This window comes from Phyllobates terribilis, unplaced genomic scaffold (genome assembly GCF_046119375.1).
Source record: "Phyllobates terribilis strain yellow unplaced genomic scaffold, ASM4611937v1 Scaffold_1__5_contigs__length_1240528914, whole genome shotgun sequence".
Classification (NCBI taxonomy): Eukaryota; Metazoa; Chordata; class Amphibia; order Anura; family Dendrobatidae; genus Phyllobates; species Phyllobates terribilis.
Window position 1 is genome coordinate 881,614,532 of NW_027362761.1, and position 19,218 is coordinate 881,633,749.

General features: G+C 46.5%; 1 protein-coding gene across 3 annotated transcripts in view; it reads right to left on the minus strand.

The window, feature by feature from the left end:
- Positions 1-1,407: 1,407 nt before the first annotated feature.
- SYNPO2 (synaptopodin 2) overlaps positions 1,408-19,218 on the minus strand; it is a 448,549-nt gene continuing 430,738 nt past the window's right edge. For all 3 annotated transcript variants that reach the window (XM_073639782.1, XM_073639772.1, XM_073639792.1), the window contains one exon: positions 1,408-4,443. In XM_073639782.1, the coding sequence (XP_073495883.1) occupies positions 3,892-4,443 (552 nt within the window). In that variant the 3' untranslated portion in view covers positions 1,408-3,891. The remainder of the gene's footprint in view (positions 4,444-19,218) is intronic.

The window sequence follows — 19,218 nt, forward strand, 5'->3', positions numbered from 1 at the left end:
GAAATCTTCTACAGGTCCCGTCACTGCTGGGGGTGGCGCATACACAGTCACTTCTAAATAACATCATTGGGCGCAGGACTCAATTTGTGTATGCACCACCAAAGTCAATTATTGCGCCCACGTGAGAGTGCTGCCAGAGGAGGCAGGTAATTGAAAAAGCCGCATCATTAGCATATAATTTCAAAGGATAATTACTGGATTTCTTAAAAAAAAAGGTATCAATTTAATCTGCATTAAAGCACCATTATTGTCAGGTCTTTACTTCACAAAAATCATGCTGACTGGTCCTCTTTAATTACCCTTGTATTTGCACTGCTGGATAACTGAACACTTGCTTCCAACTTCTCTTACAGAAACCAGATCATTGGGGATATCAGCGGGGCAATACCCAGATATCTACTTGGCATTAGGGGATCTTTCTAAATAAACTGGTTTATCCAAAGCAGACAACCTCTTCAAAGTGATCACACTGGGCACTTCTGATTTTTCTTATACTCAACTAATTCTAACTTACATGGCATATATTGTGATATCTAATTGAAACCTTCTTAATACATTGCACATACATTTTCTTACTGATATTAGATGTATGTTTGCATGTTGAAGCTAAAATTTCACAATTATAACACTTGCTTGAAGAATTTGACTTTACCTTCTATATATTAAAAGGGCTGTCCGACAACATCAAAAGATCAAAATTATTTAAACTAATATACATGGGTTTTATAAACTTCATGGATGGCCTAATATCAGATTCCTAGCTTGATTTATAAAGTGTATCTTCTTATGACATATTAAAGGACCTGTCATAGGGATCAACCCTCCTAATCCGACTATATGGGCATGTAGGTTATAGGAAGCTGAATAAAATGATACCTTGATATCAGCGATCTGATGTTTTACTACAGAGATATCCACATTTTTCTTATATGTAAATGAAATGCTCAGGACTATGGGCCAGACATAGATCTACATGAGAATCTGCCTCCAGAGCTCATTTTACATGAAGGGGGAGTTACCAGTGTGAGACAAGTAACTAACACAGAACAGGAGAAGTGAACTTTGCCTTCTTGCAAACACATTTTTACAGCTCTCTGAGCTCTGCTGTATTACAACACTATTACAACCCTGTCTGCCTATGAGATGGAAGCTGGAGCTGAGAGGAACCTGTAGATGTGTCAGGTATAATCACACACAGCTCTGCAGTGAGATCAGGACAGCAGAGAGCGGCCATCACACATCTCACTGGTAACTCCCCCTTCATGTAATATAATCTCTGGAGGCAGATTCTCATGAAGATCAGTGTTCAGCCCATAGCCTGGAACAGCTCATTTACATATAAGAAAAACTTGGATTTCTCTGTAATAAGACATTGGATCACAGATATCAAGGTGTCATTTTATTCAGCTTCCTATGACCTACATGCCCATATAGAAGGCTTAGGAGAGTTGATCCTACTGACAGATTCCCTTTAACACAGACACAGAAATTCCTCTGTCACCGGGTGATGGTGATGTGATGAAGGGGGCTGGCTGCCAAGCTCAGTTCATTAGCTACGCCAACCTTATTCATCAGTTGTGATTGAGATATGGGCAGCCTTAGCTATTGAACTAAGCAATACAGCCAGCCCCGTTGTCACTGACAGATAGGGAAAGGGCGCTCCATGCCTGTGTTGGAATGTGGTGAAATTAGACTCCTGGGACAATGCAGCATGTCAAGTTTAGAAAATTTAAATATATTAGTCAGTATAATGAATTTACATTTACAAACCACGAAAAATGTAATGTCATCCAACAACCACTTTAATTCTGGCACAAAAAAATGTGTAACATTCTGTATAGCTTGGTCTTATGTCCAAACAGCCGGCAAGGCTGATCGAATAGCACACAGAGAAATAACCTTTAATCCCAATCTAGGGTGCATTCCTCCCTCAGCTGATAGAAATACTGTATCACTGGCCGCCATTGCTAACAGCTGATAAATATCTTTGTTCTACAGGACAAAATTCTGAGTGTTTCAATGAAAGACATTCTGAAGTTATAAAAATGGCTGTTATAATTGCCATGAGATCTACATACTGGGGCCACTGATCTGGGGCATCAGGACAAGTCAACAGGCTCTTGGTTCCTCCTTTCTAATGATGCACAGCTCTATATCTCACACTTATCGTTTTGTTCCCTTCTGATTACCGCAACTCTAAGGCTGGGTTCACATAGCGTTTTTTCCTACATTCAGTGCTCCAATTGGAATTTCTGTCCAAACTCTACGAATACATCGACTACAATGATGCAAACAGAGTCCCAGTGTGTTATGTTGTGCATCATTTTCATCCATACAGTATATGCCTATATATATGACCTATATAGCCAAAAATGATGCACGACAGACACATTGTGACTCCGTCTGTGTCTTTATAGTCAATGGCTCTGTTAGCTCGTGCACCAGAATTCCATTTTGCGGGGAAGGGGGTCTCAGACAGAAGCCCCCACAGGGCCATTGAACTTAAGAAAAAACGCTGTGTGAACCCAGCCTGAGCAATCGGCTGCTCTTTAACAACCCCATTACGTTTTTAGCGGTGAAAACAACTTTATTTGCAAATGAATGTTTGCAAAGTTTTCACAACACTTATCTTGTTATTAACATTACAGTTACGGCATCATGCAGACGATCAATGTTTGGTCAATGTCACTTTTTACCGTTAGCGTTTCATCAGTTTTTTTATCATATGAAAAAGCCAATTCACTACAAAGTTAAAAATGAATAGCACACGGATGGCACATGCAGACAATGTGTGCTGTACATGACATTCACTGACCCATAGACTTATTTGGGTCATTTTGATCCGTAACTCAGATCAAAAACGGATATATCTCCATTATTTTTTGTGGACCACTCGGTCTACAAAAAATCACAGAAGTCTGAACAGCCACATGGACTATAATAGGTATGAGTTAAATCCTTAATATATCAAATATGATATAGTGTTTTTTCACAGATTTCTGAATGAGGCCTTGTATTCACATTATCGACGTTAAGTCATTATCTTGACCTTTTTTGGTCTGCGACCACATTGTCACCAAGTACTATACTGAAGGGCTACAATTAGACTTTTAACATGCTGTATACTACCTAATACTATTCTGGAGCTTAGCAATACGAGGCATTATGCATTGCCAACCTGCCAAAGAGAGCAACATTTCTGGCCACATTTTCAGCAAGCTTAAAGGTCTAAAATGAACTCTGTGTGACTGCAGATTTGTGAATCCTCTCTGCGCACATTGCGAGGATTTGCCGTTGTCTGAACCGGGAACAGCGGTCGAGTATGCGATATGTATATTCCCAGGCAGAACCCGGAAGGCCATGCCCACTAGACAGGTCCCGGCCTTGCTCAATACACTTGTATTCAGTGGGCCGCGCCTACTAGGCAGGTTCTGCCTGGAAGTATGCATATCGCATAATTGACCGCCATTCCCGGGGCAGACAATGGCGAATCCTTGCAGTGCACATGTGTGTGCTGCGAGGAGTCACAAGTCTGCAGTCACACAGACTAGACCGCACAACCCCTTAAAAGAAAGAGCCTTCAACATTTTCTGCATTATGGAGCATGCTGTTAGAGAAATAACACGTCAATTCGGTGCTTTTGGCCTTTACTTGAGACACCAAATTCTATTATGGTGGGTTAGAAACCATATATACTAACTTAATTGTAAAAGCAGTTTTTAGAAAACATGATATGATTGTGCATTTCTAAAACCTTGTGATCTCAAAAAGCTAGAGTTAAAGTAACACGTGTACTTTTGATCCTTACGAATTCACTATTAGCCCACCAGTCCAGAACACTGGACTACCAAAAATGAGCAATTAGCACTCCTGAATTATTACACATGATATTCAACTCCTCCATGCCCTAGGATAAGGATTAAAGTTTGGATTGCTCCCTGTAGGCATGCAATATTCTGACCTGGTTTCCAATGGTACAGAACCTACATTTGTTGAATGTGAGCTGGGATAGGGATACCTGAGCTGATAACCACATTGCATAGAAGGTGCAGACACTATATTCTTTGGTAAGGTTGAACTACTAGGTCTACTCCTATAGGCAGAAGCACTATTACGTGGTGGCAGCGTGGAGGTGGACTTCCAAGCTGCTGGGGGCTCTGGTAAAGTCTTTCGACGTGCAGCAGACAATACATTGGCAGATACGGATTCATGAATTGTTTGTGGTAAGAATGCATCATCCACAAACCCTAATGGAGATTTAGTTGCTGCTTCCCATGGAGTTAACATCTTTCCCGGTATTTCAGATGTTGCTGCTGATTTGCCAAAGTAACCATAACCAGGTGCAGGCTCAAAAAGTGATGGTGACAATGGAGAGCCAAATGGTTGTGAGCTGGCAGATGAAAAACTTCTGGCGGGGAAGGATATGGATCTTCCTTCTTTTCCCTATAAAAAAGACACAGGTTATGCATTATTATTTAATTTATCCATGAGTTATTTATTACCCTGACTTCATCCATGTACATGGGCCTGATTGTGTATGGCATGTGACAAATAAACTATATTAAGTGATGACGGTCAACTGAAAACCGCATAGTACTATCAAGTGCACATCTTGTGCTCTTTTAACAGAAAAAAATATATATATGTACAATGTTAGCCAGTAGATAGAAAAAACTAAATTTTTAATATTTTTTACCTCTCTAACACATATTTAGTCTGGCTAAATAAAAACTATGCTTGAGTAAGACTAACCCATAAGTAAGAGTAACCCATAAGCACTCCCAAAAGCTCATTCAGATGAGTGTACTATACGGACATGTGCTGTCCAAGTAAATATTAGACAGCCCACTGACCATTGTAATTCAATAGGGCTGTTCAGCCCATAAAAAAAATGCTATATGCTTTATTCTCTTGCTAATGTTGGATGAGTCTCACCCATTCCAGCTTATGGGTGTGCAAAAATAATTGGATCCCATACAGAACATTTGTATTGCGTCCGATATTTACAGATATATTACCATTATTTAAGGGGTTGTTCACTACAAGGACAATCCCTTCTCAACTACTATATTGCGCTATATAAAAAAAAATAACAGCAAAACAGCCTGTACTCACCTCCAGCGCTGGTGCCAGTGCCATTCCAACTATGCCAGCGCTGGATCTCCCACAGCTTACGTGACATTGTCACATGAGCGCTGCAGCCAATGGGCTGCTTCACTCTCACGTCCTTCTGATGCACCTGACATATGGAGGAAGTGAGAGAGCGGCAGCACTGACTTCTTCCAGATGTCAGTTTTGTCCAAAAGAAGTGAGAGTAAAGCAGATCATTAGCAGCCACTGATTGGTTGCACGGCTTACGTGACATAATGTCACGTGGGCCCTGGGAGATGCGGCACTGACATCGATGGAATAATGCCTGTACAGGAGGTGAGAACTGGCTGGTGTTTTTTTTCATAGGGAATATAGTAATTGAGAAGGGGTTGTCCATGTAGTTGACAACCCCTTTTAACATAAGAAACTGCATTTGACCTCATACATTTTAAACTGTTAATGTATAAATATGGACACCACATGGAAATCCCATGGATGTAAACTACGGACACAAAAACTGCACATGGATGTCTCACAGATGTACAATACAGACAGAGGGATTCTACACGAATGACAATGTAGATGAAAATCCGCGTTTTCTGCATGAAAATCAGACGATTTTTTCATACGCTCATCTGACCCCGGCCTAAAGTACAGATGCTTGACCTAAATAGTTTACTATGTATCTATAAAAGCTTTATAATAATTGCTTCATATAAAACTGGGATAAAAATTGTGATCAATCCATTTTGTCCAAATTATATATGACAATAAAATCTACAAAATGCACAAAGGAAAGAATACTGTTGCATGTATGTTTCTGTACTCTCAATGACCTAATTAGAAAATTACATACTGATGTGAAGAATTGGTTGACTAACTTGGGACCCAGTTAAAATGCTCATTATCTGCTCAGCATGAAACTAAGATGTGCTGCAGAGAGTAGCAGAGCTGTAAGTGCCACCGGCAGCATACACATGAGGCATAATGTAATTGCACTTAGAATTAATAGTCATCTCTATAACAAAGGTCAAACCGAAGGTTAGAAGGGTTTATTGAGTACGAAATATCCAAGAGCTCTTCTGTGTATTTCATTCCTAGAATATGATAACACTGATTCATAGACAGCAACATATAAAGCCTGCTGTCTGTTTTTTTCTTTGGCAAAAAGTGTTTAGCATGATGTGCCCATACTTATGCCATCTGGAACTGTGTATACCCAATTATCTATAAAATGCCACCTGGTCAGGGTCAGATTACAGTATTTCATGGTTAATAGGGGGCAATTACTATGAAATCTCCACAAGGTAGTGGCCACCACGGTCCATACTGAATATACACGTTTCTTGTCTCCTGAGGTCACTGCACACCACAGAATTGAAACACAAACTTTTTATAGACTAAGGTCTAAATAAAATATCCACAACTCACATACGTATTCTATCTGTGTTTTTCAAGGATAGAACATATACCCATAAGGACTCATTCAGACGTCAGTGATTTATCATCAGTGTTTTAAGGGGTAAGGGGTTTCTACTTGCGGAGAGCTACAAGCCAGGTCTGGCATGCCAGTATAAGGAGACTTAAACGCCTTGCATGCTCCTCTGGGTAACTAAATATGCAAATTGTCTCTAGTGCTACCTATTAGAAGCATCAATCCTACAAGTCAATATCGACCCTTAAATGAGCCTTGCAATATGACTTAGAATAAAAGCCAAACCAGAATCCCAATTTGCAAAGACAGTGTTTCGGGGTATTGCCCCTCGTCGGTGCAAATTATGAGAACTGATTTGGTTAGGTGAGAGGCTAAGACTGGGAATTAAGGGGTAAGGTTTCTCCTTGTGGAGAGTGACAAGCCAGGTCTGGCATGCCAGTATGAGGAGACTTAAACGCCTTGAGTGCTCCTCTGGGAAATTAAATATTAAATTAAATATTGAAAAGACATGCTATAAAGTATTAGTATAACACCACTGCACATATATTCCCAATGTTACATGAAACTTTTTGTCTTCATCAATAAAAGTCAGTAAAACTGCCGGATGGCTGCCCGCAGAGCCAGCAGGAGTCCGATTCCTTAGGGAGATTTTTTTTCTTTTCTGAGAAAAAATGAAATAACTTAAATTTCCAGTGGTGTGTTAGTCGTAAAAATAGAGAATACCACTGTATGTAATCGTTGCTCATAGCAATCAGATTCCATATTTTATTAAAATGAAAGCCGATGTCTGATTGGTTGCTATGGGCAACAATGACACTTTTTTCACTGATGATATTTAAACAGTCTGTGTCCCCACTAAAATGAAAATTGAAGAAATGTTCTTGTATTGTCTTCTCAAATAGTTGACTAGTACTCTATTCTGTATTACTCATTACTATTTAAGTTTGTGAAAGCTGGGTGACACTCTCAGTATTTGGTCAGTATTCGGTCAGTATGTTTTCTCAGGAATGGGAGCCAAAACCAGGTGAGGAACAATCAGAAAAAAGGTATAATAGAAACAAGTCACCAATTCTGCATTTATCACCCACTCCTGCTTTTGTCTCCCACTCCTGAGAAAAAATACTGACCAAATACTGATAGTGAGGCTGTTGTCTAGGAGTTAAACTGTGTTTGGCAGACTTGAATCTATTAATGACCTCCATAGATGCCACAGTCTCCAATTTCAATGTCACTTTTTACTACAAGTTGGGCATTCCTTGAGCTGAAAATAGAATGCAAAACATGGCCAAAAGTGGGTGCTGTTTCCCAGGGAATTTGGAAAACTTTCTGGGTAATGCTGGGGTGGGACTCCCTTTTCGGCCTCCTTTGTTGGTAACAGGTGTGTGGACATACTAATGGTTCAACCTAGGGGCCCAGGAGGTAAGGAGACCCAATTTTACCTCCAAAGCAGGTGGAATTGTGCATTATGATGGGCTATTAGACTGTAAAGGGCCCATATATTGTTCCTGCACAGGGGCCCTCCTCTGTCTGTGTTCGCTCCTGGTGGGTAACTGTGAATCTCTATAGTCAAAGAGATATCTATTGGCAGCTCAGCATTAGGCCGGCTATCAGTCAGTGTGAGGGCCGCAGTTGCACGCTGCCGCTCTCTATACACAAACCGGTGAATGAACCAGCACCGGTGCCGCCCCTGTGCCCAAAACCAGAAAGCTGCAGAGGGGAATAAAGTCAATTTCCTCCCGGCAGCGTGGGTCTAATTGCTGGCACCGGGTAGGTTCAGAATGCTATTAACTTGCAGATTAAACTCATATCTGCAGGTTAAAGGCATTTTTTCAGGAGACAGGTTTCCTTTGAGGGGTGTATCTGGGATTTTAACATTGATAGTTTATCCTTAAGATCGGTCATCAATGTCTGATTGGTGGGGTGCAACACCCGGAAATCTCGCCAATCAGCTGTACCCGGTGTCACATGGAACTGTTCAATTACGGAGCTGAACAGAACAGCTCCGTCAACAGTATAGTGGACATGACTAGGTAACACCCCCTCTCTTGGTCTCACATTCCCTGTTCTGTCAGACCGTTACCTCTCAGGCTTGTGTACTCAAGGCCGTACTGTTAGACTAGGCATCCTTTTCCAGGACCCATCTCCAGTGCCTCACTCTGTCCTTCGGTCACTTCTCTCTCGCTCTCTACTCAGGATCACTGCCTCGGTCTCCAATCATGTCAGGAACACCCACAACACGCAGCTCTGCTGACTAGTCAGGCCATAGGTCTGCTCCTTTTGCACCCTGGGGTCCTTGCACCTTAGCCCCTCCCACTCTTGGCTAGTACCAATCATTAACCCTAACTCTCCCTACTGTCGGTCGACTGCAACGCCGTCACTAATAACGCATGTCACAATACACATTACATATCATAACAATACGCATGTCTTCAAGTGGGAGCGTGGGCAGTATTTCTATTTCCTTACACATTCATGGATTTTCACAGAGGATTTAATTCTTGGCAATGCATAGAATGAACTTTGTGACTAAATCTGCATGTAAATTATCCACCAAGTCAGGACTTAACCTTATTTGGCAAACTTTATGTTAAAAAATATGTAGCATAGAAAATCATGTGTGACCATGGCCAAAAAATAAATATTGGTGCTGTATTACCGGTATGTCCCTTCTCCATACAGACAATATAAGGAGACTGAGGCCAAAGAAAAAATGTCACATCGCTCTGACTTTCAGAGTTTGTACCCACAAAGTTTTTAATGAATTTGAGCCACTGTGTATCATGCTGTGAAGTAAGGAGAAATTATTAATGAACAGAGACTATATGACTGCGTTCACACTTTGCGGCCACTGTGGCCACATCTTTTGAGTACAGTCTTAGGATCGATTAACATATTTCTGATAAAGAGTTAGAGTTTTTCAGACAAGTTTTGGAGCAGACCCATCTGAAAAAAAAACTTTGTGTGCAAATGTGGCGCCCTGCTGCGCATTGGTGCACAGAACCCAGAAGGATGCATGGATGGACTTCTCCACAAGAGGCCCTCACTACATTCATACACCTCCACCTTCCACCTCAGACCAGCAGAGGGAGCCCTGATAGGGATATAAAAAGGGAAGGTGGAGCCAGTCAGTTCAGTCTACAGGGAGTGAGAAGTTAGTTGTCAGCTTAGACAGAAGGGAGTCTGTGAGCTGAGAGCGTGCCGACGCTCAGAGACTGGTGAAGACACAGCACGCCAGCTGCCAAGTAGTGAGGACCCCGAGTGTGGTCGACGGCGAGGAGAAATGGAGAGTGGAACTAAGGGGGCAGAGGAGCATAGTAAGCTCACCCCGATTTATATACCGGACACCGGGTCCGCGCCTACAGGGACTCCTTATACCCAGTAGGAACCACCGGAACCCCTGGAGAACTACAGGTCCCAGGTCCACCTAATGCTGATTGTAGTACCAGAGCCAGGAGTCACAGAGGTCCCAACGTCCAGGGAGAGTGATCTCCAAAGAGAAGGCCCTACCACCAGGTCAGCAGGTGCAGAGAGAGACAGTAACCAAACTAGGCCCAGTTCCAGGCAGGCCAGAAGCTTAGAGAAATAAGCAACGGATCAGGAGGCCCTATACCTGCTCACTGGGGAGAGTCCAGAAGTGCACCCTTCACCTGGAGTACCCTGGACCGTGCCTGCAGCATCACCAGTAAAGGTAATGAAGCAAAACCCCTGTCTCTGTCCGTTACTTCTGCTGCGCCATCGTCGCTTCCCCTGCACCACAACGCCCAGCACAACTTGCATCGTTTTCCCTGCCCTGAGGCCTGCTCCAGCTGTGGGGAGCCGTTCCATCACAAGCTGCCATGCCATCTTCCTCAGAGGACTGTTGCAGCGCTGGTGATCCTCACCAGACACCACAGGTGGCGTCACGAAAATACCGACAAATCCCCTATAAATATCCCCCATTTCACTGAACGCACTGGGTCACGGACCGGGCCAGCCACCGTGATATCCCCCGGCAACCAGAGGCCCGGCTGCCGAGTACCCCACGGCCCAGGGGGCGCGTCAGCCTTGGCGTCACAAACAGGATTCCGTGCCCGCTGCCACTGGGCACTGTGCGCCTTAAAAAGACTGTGTTACTCACTGTGGTGAAGTTTTCCCGCCATTCCCGAGGTTTTCCCGCCATATCCGCCATTTTTCCTGTTGCCGCGCGGGAAGAAGAGGGGTGTAACTGCGGGAATTGGAGAGGCGTAACCGCTGGAAGCGCGCGAAGTTGAGGACACGCCCCGCCCCTGACGTCGAATCAGGAAGCGTCAGGTCCTGGAAGGAGCCGGAGGACGCTCTGACGTCAGACGCGAGCGACGCAAGGTCCTGGAAGAAGACCGTCACCCGCGGAGCGGCGGCCTACCCGTTGAAGAAGGTAGGCTCTGGTTCACTAGGGGGGCGCAACCATGGCCGATGACCAGCAAGCCGCTGGAGCACCGGTTAACGCTCCTGAAGCCCAACCGGCGCCCGCCGCTGCACAGGCCGGAGCGGTCGCTCCACCAGCAGGGGTCGTAACTCCGTTGATACCTATGGCCCTGCCGTATATCCCGGGAGCGAAGTGGTTCCCCCAGTATAATGGTAAACCAGACACACTGTCCGGATTCAAAAGGAAAATATGCGGCATACTGGATATGTATTCTATGACTGGCAAGCAGAGAGCCGCTGTAGTGTTCGGACAATTGACTGGTGCCGCTGAGCGAGAAGTTGAAACCTGGCCAGTCGCAGACCAAGAATCAGTGTCCATCATCTTTAAAAGATTGCAAACGGCGTTTGAAAACCGCACTGAGACAGATCTCCGGATGAGGTTCTACCAGTGTGTCCAGAAACCCGAGGACAGTATCCGGGACTATGCCTGGCGCTTACAGGAGGCCCTACGGGCCCTGAAACAGGTTAGTCCAGCCAGCATCCATGAGGAAAATAAAATGCTGATGGAACAATTCATCCGGGGGTTGAAGTCCCAAGAAGAGAGCAGAACTGTACGGTGTTGGGCCTTAGATCATCCAGATGCCACCTTTGACACCCTTAAGGACATGGCTATAAAGGGTCTGCAGCCCCTGGAAACAACAGATACTGCTGTTCAACGTTACCAGGGTGGGGCCACCCCAGTGCCTGCAGCACCCACTGCTCCTCCATTGACGGCTGAAACAAGGATGCAAACAGTGCCCCCTAGCGAGCTGGACAGCTTACGCTCTGAAGTGCGCCAGTTAAGTAAAACCCTGACCACTGTCATGAGCACCCTGCAGCTACAGACGGAGCCTGAGCCAGAAGGAAGGATCCTACTCGCCGACTGCCCTGAGGATGTCCCCTGGAGAAGAAGAAGGAGGAGGACAACGCCACCCCGTAGGAGGACAACGCCATCCCATGGGAGGACCAACGACCAACGGCACCCTCCGGAATACTTCATCTGCTACCGCTGCAATAAAGCAGTCCACACCACATGGACCTGTCCTTTAAACAAGCAAACCCTGGGGCCGAGGGCCGACACCCAGGAGAAGACCAACCAGGCCCATCAAACTGGTACCGCCGGTTCGTGGGAGGAAGACCTTTCCTGTCCATTGTGCTGGATGGCATCGCGACACCTGCCCTGCTGGACACAGGATCTCAGGTAACCATCATGCCTGATGTCCTCTACAAAAGGTTCTGGTCCATACACAAACTTCACCCGCCAGATCCAAACCTTTCCATGTATGCCTCAAATGGCCTCCCCCTTAACTTAGTCGGGGTTAAGGATGTGGCAGTAAAGGTGGGAAGAGTGGAACTGAAGGACCAGGGGCTAATTGTAGTAGAGACTAATCCTGATGATACAGACTTGTATATGGTACTTGGCACAAATATTGTTAGTATCTGTTTGGGAGAAGTGTTGTTCTTGCTCCAACAGATGGCTGACACCGCCAGACCAGGGCAGCGGAGGGTGCTCCAGAAAGAGATCCGAGCCCTTATGTACCAGCAACATGTAAAGCTATCAGGTGGTGAAATCGGTAATGTACGGGTGAAAGACCCGATACCCATTGTGATTCCCCCAATGAGTGAAATGCGATTTGGTGTAGAGCAGCAATAGGTCTCAAAGGACGGAGCTACCAGGTGGTAGTAGAGCCCCTTAGCTCGGAGTATAGACCTACACTCTTGACTACCAGAGGGGTAGTGGATGTACGCAATGGGAGGGTGCCCGTACGCCTCCTAAACTATGGGGAGGACGAGACTAGATTACCACGCTACTCCACTGTTGCCAAACTGTACACAGTAGATAACAACTCCGTACACACGGCGGAGTCCTTAACCTCACCAGACGAAGTGGAGGATAATAACCCGGGAACCCAGGTGGAGGATTGGTGTCAACAGCTCCATGTTGGGACAGACACCACTCCTGCCCATCATAAACAGGACGTAAACCGGGTGGTTCAGGAATACGAGCAGGTATTCAGTAAACACCCACTTGACTTTGGGAGGATTAAAGGGGTACAACAGCATATACCCACGGGTGACCATCCACCCATCAAAGAACGTTACAGGCCCATACCACCAGCACACTACCAGAAGGCGAAGGAGATGTTGCACGACATGAAGAAGGCAGGGGTAGTAAGGGACAGCTGTAGTCCCTGGGCAGCTCCCCTGGTCCTAGTCAGGAAAAAGGATGGAAGCATGAGAATGTGTGTAGATTACAGACAGGTAAATCGCATAACACACAAAGATGCATACCCTTTGCCCCGTATAGAGGAATCCCTGGCTGCATTAAAGTCTGCAAATTACTTCTCCACCCTTGACCTCACTAGTGGGTACTGGCAAGTAGCTGTTGCTGAGGAGGATCGGGAGAAGACGGCCTTTACTACCCCGATGGGACTCTGCAAGTTCAACAGTATGCCGTTCGGACTCTGCAACGCCCCCAGAACGTTCCAGAGATTGATGGAGTGCTGCCTGGGACACCGCAACTTTGAGACTGTACTGCTATACCTGGATGACGTGATAGTGTACTCCAAAACGTACGAGGACCATTTTAAGCACCTGGCAGAGGTATTTGAGTCGCTGTCCCGGTATGGGATGAAGCTGAAGCCCTCCCAGTGCCACCTGCTAAAGCGAAAGGTACAGTACCTGGGGCACATCGTCAGTCCAGAAGAAGCAGCACCGGACCCGGAGAAGGTCACCGCCATCCAGAAATGGCCGGAGCCGAAGAGTCTCAAGGAGGTACGTCAGTTCCTGGGACTAGTCGGGTATTACCGGAGGTTTGTGAAGGACTACACCAAGAAAGCGGCGCCTTTGCAAGATCTCCAGGTAGGACAGTCCGGGAGAGGCAGAAACCCCCTGTTCCAGTGGGGTAAGGAGCAAGCTGAATCCTTTGAGGTGATGAAGGAGGTCCTGATCGGTGAAGAGATCCTAGCCTACCCTGACTACAGCCAACTGTTCCTGCTGTACACTGATGCCAGCAATGAAGGATTAGGAGCTGTGTTAAGTCAGAAGCAGAATGGCCGAGAGAAGGTGATCGCTTATGCAAGCAGGAAGCTCCGCCCGACCGAGAGGAACCCAGAGAACTATAGCAGCTTCAAGTTGGAGTTCCTAGCCCTGGTCTGGGCCATCACCGAGCGGTTCAAGCACTACCTAGCTTCCAGTAAGTTCACTGCCTACACTGATAATAACCCCTTGACTCATCTAGAAACAGCCAAGTTAGGAGCCATGGAACAATGATGGATGGCTCGGCTGTCAAACTACCAGTTCACCATTAAGTACCGGGCAGGCCGCAAGAATGCCAATGCCGATGCCCTGTCCAGGATGCCTCACCAGTCGGACACTGAAGAAAAAGTGGATGACCTGGAGGAGATTGAGCTATCTGCCTTCCACCGTAATGGAATGGTCCACGAGCAACGAGCCTCCAGGAGGCATCGCGGTAAGACGTTAAACCCTTTGCCTCACCACAGCTGGAAGGAGACCCAGGACAGCGACCCGGTTGTCAGCTGTGTCAAAGAACTGATAACCCAGGAAGGTTCCTCCCTGGAGAAGGACGCGTCTCCACAAGCCAAGCAGCTGTGGAATGAGAGGAGCCGGCTGTTCATCTATAGGGAGAAGCTGTGCTGAAGGTACGTCAACCCAAGGACCCATGAGATGGTATGGCAGATCGTAGTGCCTAGGACGGACATCCAGATGGTGTTGGAGGCCTACCACGATCAAGCGGGGCACTTTGGCTGGAAGAAGCTAGAAACCCTGCTGAAAGGTCGGTTTCATTGGGTTGGAATGCACAGTTCCATAGAGAGATGGTGCCGGGATTGTGGACCCTGTAGCCTCAGAAGAAAAGACTACAGCAGCCAGAAGGCACCCCTGCAACCCATCAAGACGACTCGACCACTGGAGATCGTGGCCCTGGACATGTCAAGCTGTCACCCAGCAGGTCAGGATATTCCTATGCCCTGACCATGGTGGATCACTAATCCCGGTTCCTGGTGGTCGCCCCCGTCAAGGAGCTGACGGCAGAAACTGCGGCAAAGACGTTTCAAGCGTACTTCTGCAGGCCCCATGGATACCTGGAGCAGGTGCTGACGGATTAAGGCCCTGCCTTTGAAGCCGAATTGTTCAAGGAGTTTTGTCATCTGTATGGGTGTAAGAAGATCCGGACTACACCGTACCACCCCCAAACCAATGGGTTATGTGAAAAGATGAATAACATCGTCATCGACCTGTTGAAGTGGCCAGACAAGCTACCTGACCTGGTAGATCTGTACAACCACATACCTGTGAGTTCCACCAATTGTACTCCAGCATATCTCATGCGAGCAAGACCCGGAAAGTTGCCCATGGATCTGGAGCTTGGTGTAGTAGAACCCGAAGCAGATATGTCCACTGAGGACTGGGATACGACTCGACAGGAGCAGTACAGGAGAGTACAGGCCTGTGTCGAAGACAGTCTGAATAGGGTAAGAGACAAGCAGGAAGCACAGTACAACAAGAATGCGCCAGCAGAACCCTTAGCACCTGGAGAAGTCATGCTAAAGAGAAAAAGAAGAAACCACAAACTTGGTGGGAGAGGGAACCCTACACTGTGTTAAATTCAAGATTTGATAACAGGAAGACCTGTTTAATTACCAAGGACGGAGGAAGAACGACTGCAACGGTATCTAGAGACCATCTGAAGTTGTGTCCAGGTCTGCTAAAGCCCCAGGAAGAAGTGCCTCTCATCGTACCGGAGGAACCTAAAGAAGCAGTAATACATACTGAATTAGGAGATTTCCCAGCAGATTGGCCTCAATTGGATGGAGCAGTGATAATACCTGTGATCCACTTCTTTCAACAGCCAGAAGCCCCTCCACAGCAAGTAGAACCTGTAAGTGCTTCAGAAGAGCCTGCTCAAGAAGAATCCCCGGAAGAAGGATCCCCGGTTGGAGTGGAGCAAAGAGGCCCAGCCAATGGTACACTTGCCAGTCCCATAGAGAGGTTAAGGCAACCCTGCAGTCCCCCAACATTTAGAACTGACAGAATGGGAGGTGGTGCAAACACTAGTGCCTCACACATCCCAGCATTACGCAGGTCAACACGTAGCACGTAAGGTCAGACCCCTGTCAGATACAGAGAATAGAAAAAGGAACTCTGACAGTGTAGATAGTTGCCCCTGGGGTATTATATTGTGTATTTTCATGTATGAATTTCTTAACTTGTGTTTTGCCTTATAATGGACAATTTAAGTGATATGGACACTTTTCTTGTTGCCTCTAGTTACCCGTAAGGGTATATAAAAAACTCTATGGCAGAGGACTGTGTGCAGCCCAAAAACTGTCCCTTGTACATAATTGCACTCCCTGGAGTGCCCCCTTTAGGTGACCTCAGAACAAAAACCTGTCTGGCGTGGCCCAGGGCCTAAGTTGAGGGTTTGCTTTGGACAGGTCCCTCAAGCTACCTTGTACTTTACCTGTGAGATGGACACCCTGGTAGGGGACCTCACTGGAACAGACTTGAAATTCTGAGGTTGCTTATTATATTGTATATATATATTTATTATTTATAATGTTTATAATGCAACGTTCAAGAGATGTGCCTCCCATAAAGGGAAGAAATGTTAAAGTTATTGTTAACCTGTTTTGAAAGTTGCTTCAGTCCAGGAGTACTGAGTTTTACTAGGGGGGAATGTGGCGCCCTGCTGCGCATTGGTGCCACAGAACCCAGAAGGGTGCATGGATGGACTTCTCCACAAGAGGCCCTCACTACATTCATATTCCTCCACCTTCCACCTCAGACCAGCATAGGGAGCCCTGATAGGGATATAAAAAGGGAAGGTGGAGCCAGGCAGTTCAGTCTACAGGGAGTGAGAAGTTAGTTGTCAGCTTAGACAGAAGGGAGTCTGTGAGCTGAGAGCGTGCCGACGCTCAGAGAGCGGTGAAGACGCAGCACGCCAGCCAGTCCAGTAGTGAGGACCCCGAGTGTGGTCGACGGTGAGGAGAAAAGAAGAGTGGAACTAAGGGGGCAGAGGAGCATAGTAAGCTCATCCCGATTTATGTACCGGACATCGGGTCCGCGCCTACAGGGACTCCTTATACCCAGTAGGAACCACCGGAACCCCTGGAGAACTACAGGTCCCAGGTCCACCTAATGCTGATTGTAGTACCAGAGCCAGGAGTCACAGAGGTCCCAGTGTCCAGGGAGAGTGATCTTCAAAGAGAAGGCCCTACCACCAGGTCAGCAGGTGCAGAGAGAGATAGTAACCAAGCTAGGCCCAGTTCCAGGCAGGCCAGAAGCCTAGAGAAATAAGCAACGGATCAGGAGGCCCTATACCCGCTCACTGGGGAGAGTCCAGAAGTGCACCCTTCACCTGGAGTACCCTGGACCGTGCCTGCAGCATCACCAGTAAAGGTAATGAAGCAAAGCCCCTGTCTCTGTCCGTTACTTCTGCTGCGCCATCGCTTCCCTTGCACCACAACGCCCAGCGCAACCTGCATCATTTTCACTGCCCTGAGGCCTGCTCCACCTGTGGGGAGCCGTTCCATCACAAGCTGCCATACCATCTGCCTCAGAGGACTGTTGCAGCGCTGGTGATCCTCACCAGACACCACAGGTGGCGTCACGAAAATACCGACAAATCCCCTATAAATATCCCCCATTTCACTGACCGCCCTGGGTCACGGACCGGGCCAGCCACCGTGATATCCCCCGGCAACCAGAGGCCCGGCTGCCGAGTACCCCACGGCCCAGGGGGCGCGTCACATATGTAACCTAAGAGTTAAACTGACTGTATGTAATACTAGGTGGACTGTAAGTGTGCTCTGTGGTGTGGGATTGTTGAAGAACTAGATCTTCTTCATTCTTTTGCTGAAAGTGGGAAGGTTAGAGAAACAGAGAATATATAAAAAAAAACCTGTACAAAGTACAAATCAAAGGTTTTTCTCTATTCTCAATGTTTGAAATTGTTAACGTTCTACTTCAGACCATTGCAATCTGCTCAGTGGGTCTCAGCAACGATCATGGTATTCATCAATGGAAATAACAGTTGTATAATGTCAGCAGCCTGCTCGGTGTCTGTACAGAGGCTGTGAGGTTCCCTTTACTATAGGAATGTAGAACTGTAGGAATGTACTTTGCTATGGAAGCATTTCTCTGAAAAGCTGGAGAAACAGGTGTCTGGCATCTAAGAACTTCCTTCCTACATGGAGATGAAACCTCCTAGAGGACGAGTGACCATAATGTGCAGCTTTCCGCAGCGTAAAGCAAGCGTTAGAGCTGCATAGTATTCTGAAAATGAGATATAATCATTGTATACCGCTCAAAAAAATAAAGGGAACACTTAAACAACAGAATATAACTCCAAGTAAATCAAACTTCTGTGAAATCAAACTGTCCACTTAGGAAGCAACACTGATTGACAATCAATTTCACATGCTGTTGTGCAAATGGAATAATAATAATCTTTATTTTTATATAGCGCAAACATATTCCGCAGCGCTTTACATACATTATCGTCGCTGTCCCCATCGGGGCTCACAATCTAGATTCCCTATCAGTATGTCTTTGGAGTGTGGGAGGAAACTGGAGAACCCGGAGGAAACCCACGCAAACACGGGGAGAACATACAAACTCCTTGCAGATGTTGTCCTTGGTGGGATTATGAACCCAGGACTCCAGCGCTGCAAGGCTGCAGTGCTAACCACTGCGCCATAGACAATAGATGGAAATTATTGCCAATTATCAAGACACCCTCAATAAAGGAGTGGTTCTGCAGGTGGAGACCACAGACCACATCTCAGTACCAATGCTTTCTGACTGATGTTTTGGTCACTTTTGAATGTTGGTAGTGCTTTCACACTCGTGGTAGCATGAGATGGACTCTACAACCCACAGAAGTTGCTTAGGTAGTGCACCTCATCCAGGATGGCACATCAATGCGAGCTGTGGCAAGAAGGTTTGCTGTGTCTGTCAGCTTAGTGTCTAGAGGCTGGAGGCGCTACCAGGAGATAAGCCAGTACACCAGGAGACATGGAGGGGGCCGTAGGAGGGCAACAACCCAGCTGCAGGAGGACCAGGAGGAGCACTGTCAGAGCCCTGCAAAATGACCTCCAGCAGGCCACAAATGTGCATGTGTCTGCACAAACGGTTAGAAACCGACTCCATGAGGGTGGTATGAGGGCCCGACATCCACAGATGGGGGTTGTGCTCACACCCCAACACCGTGCAGGACGCTTGGCATTTGCCACAGAACACCAGAATTG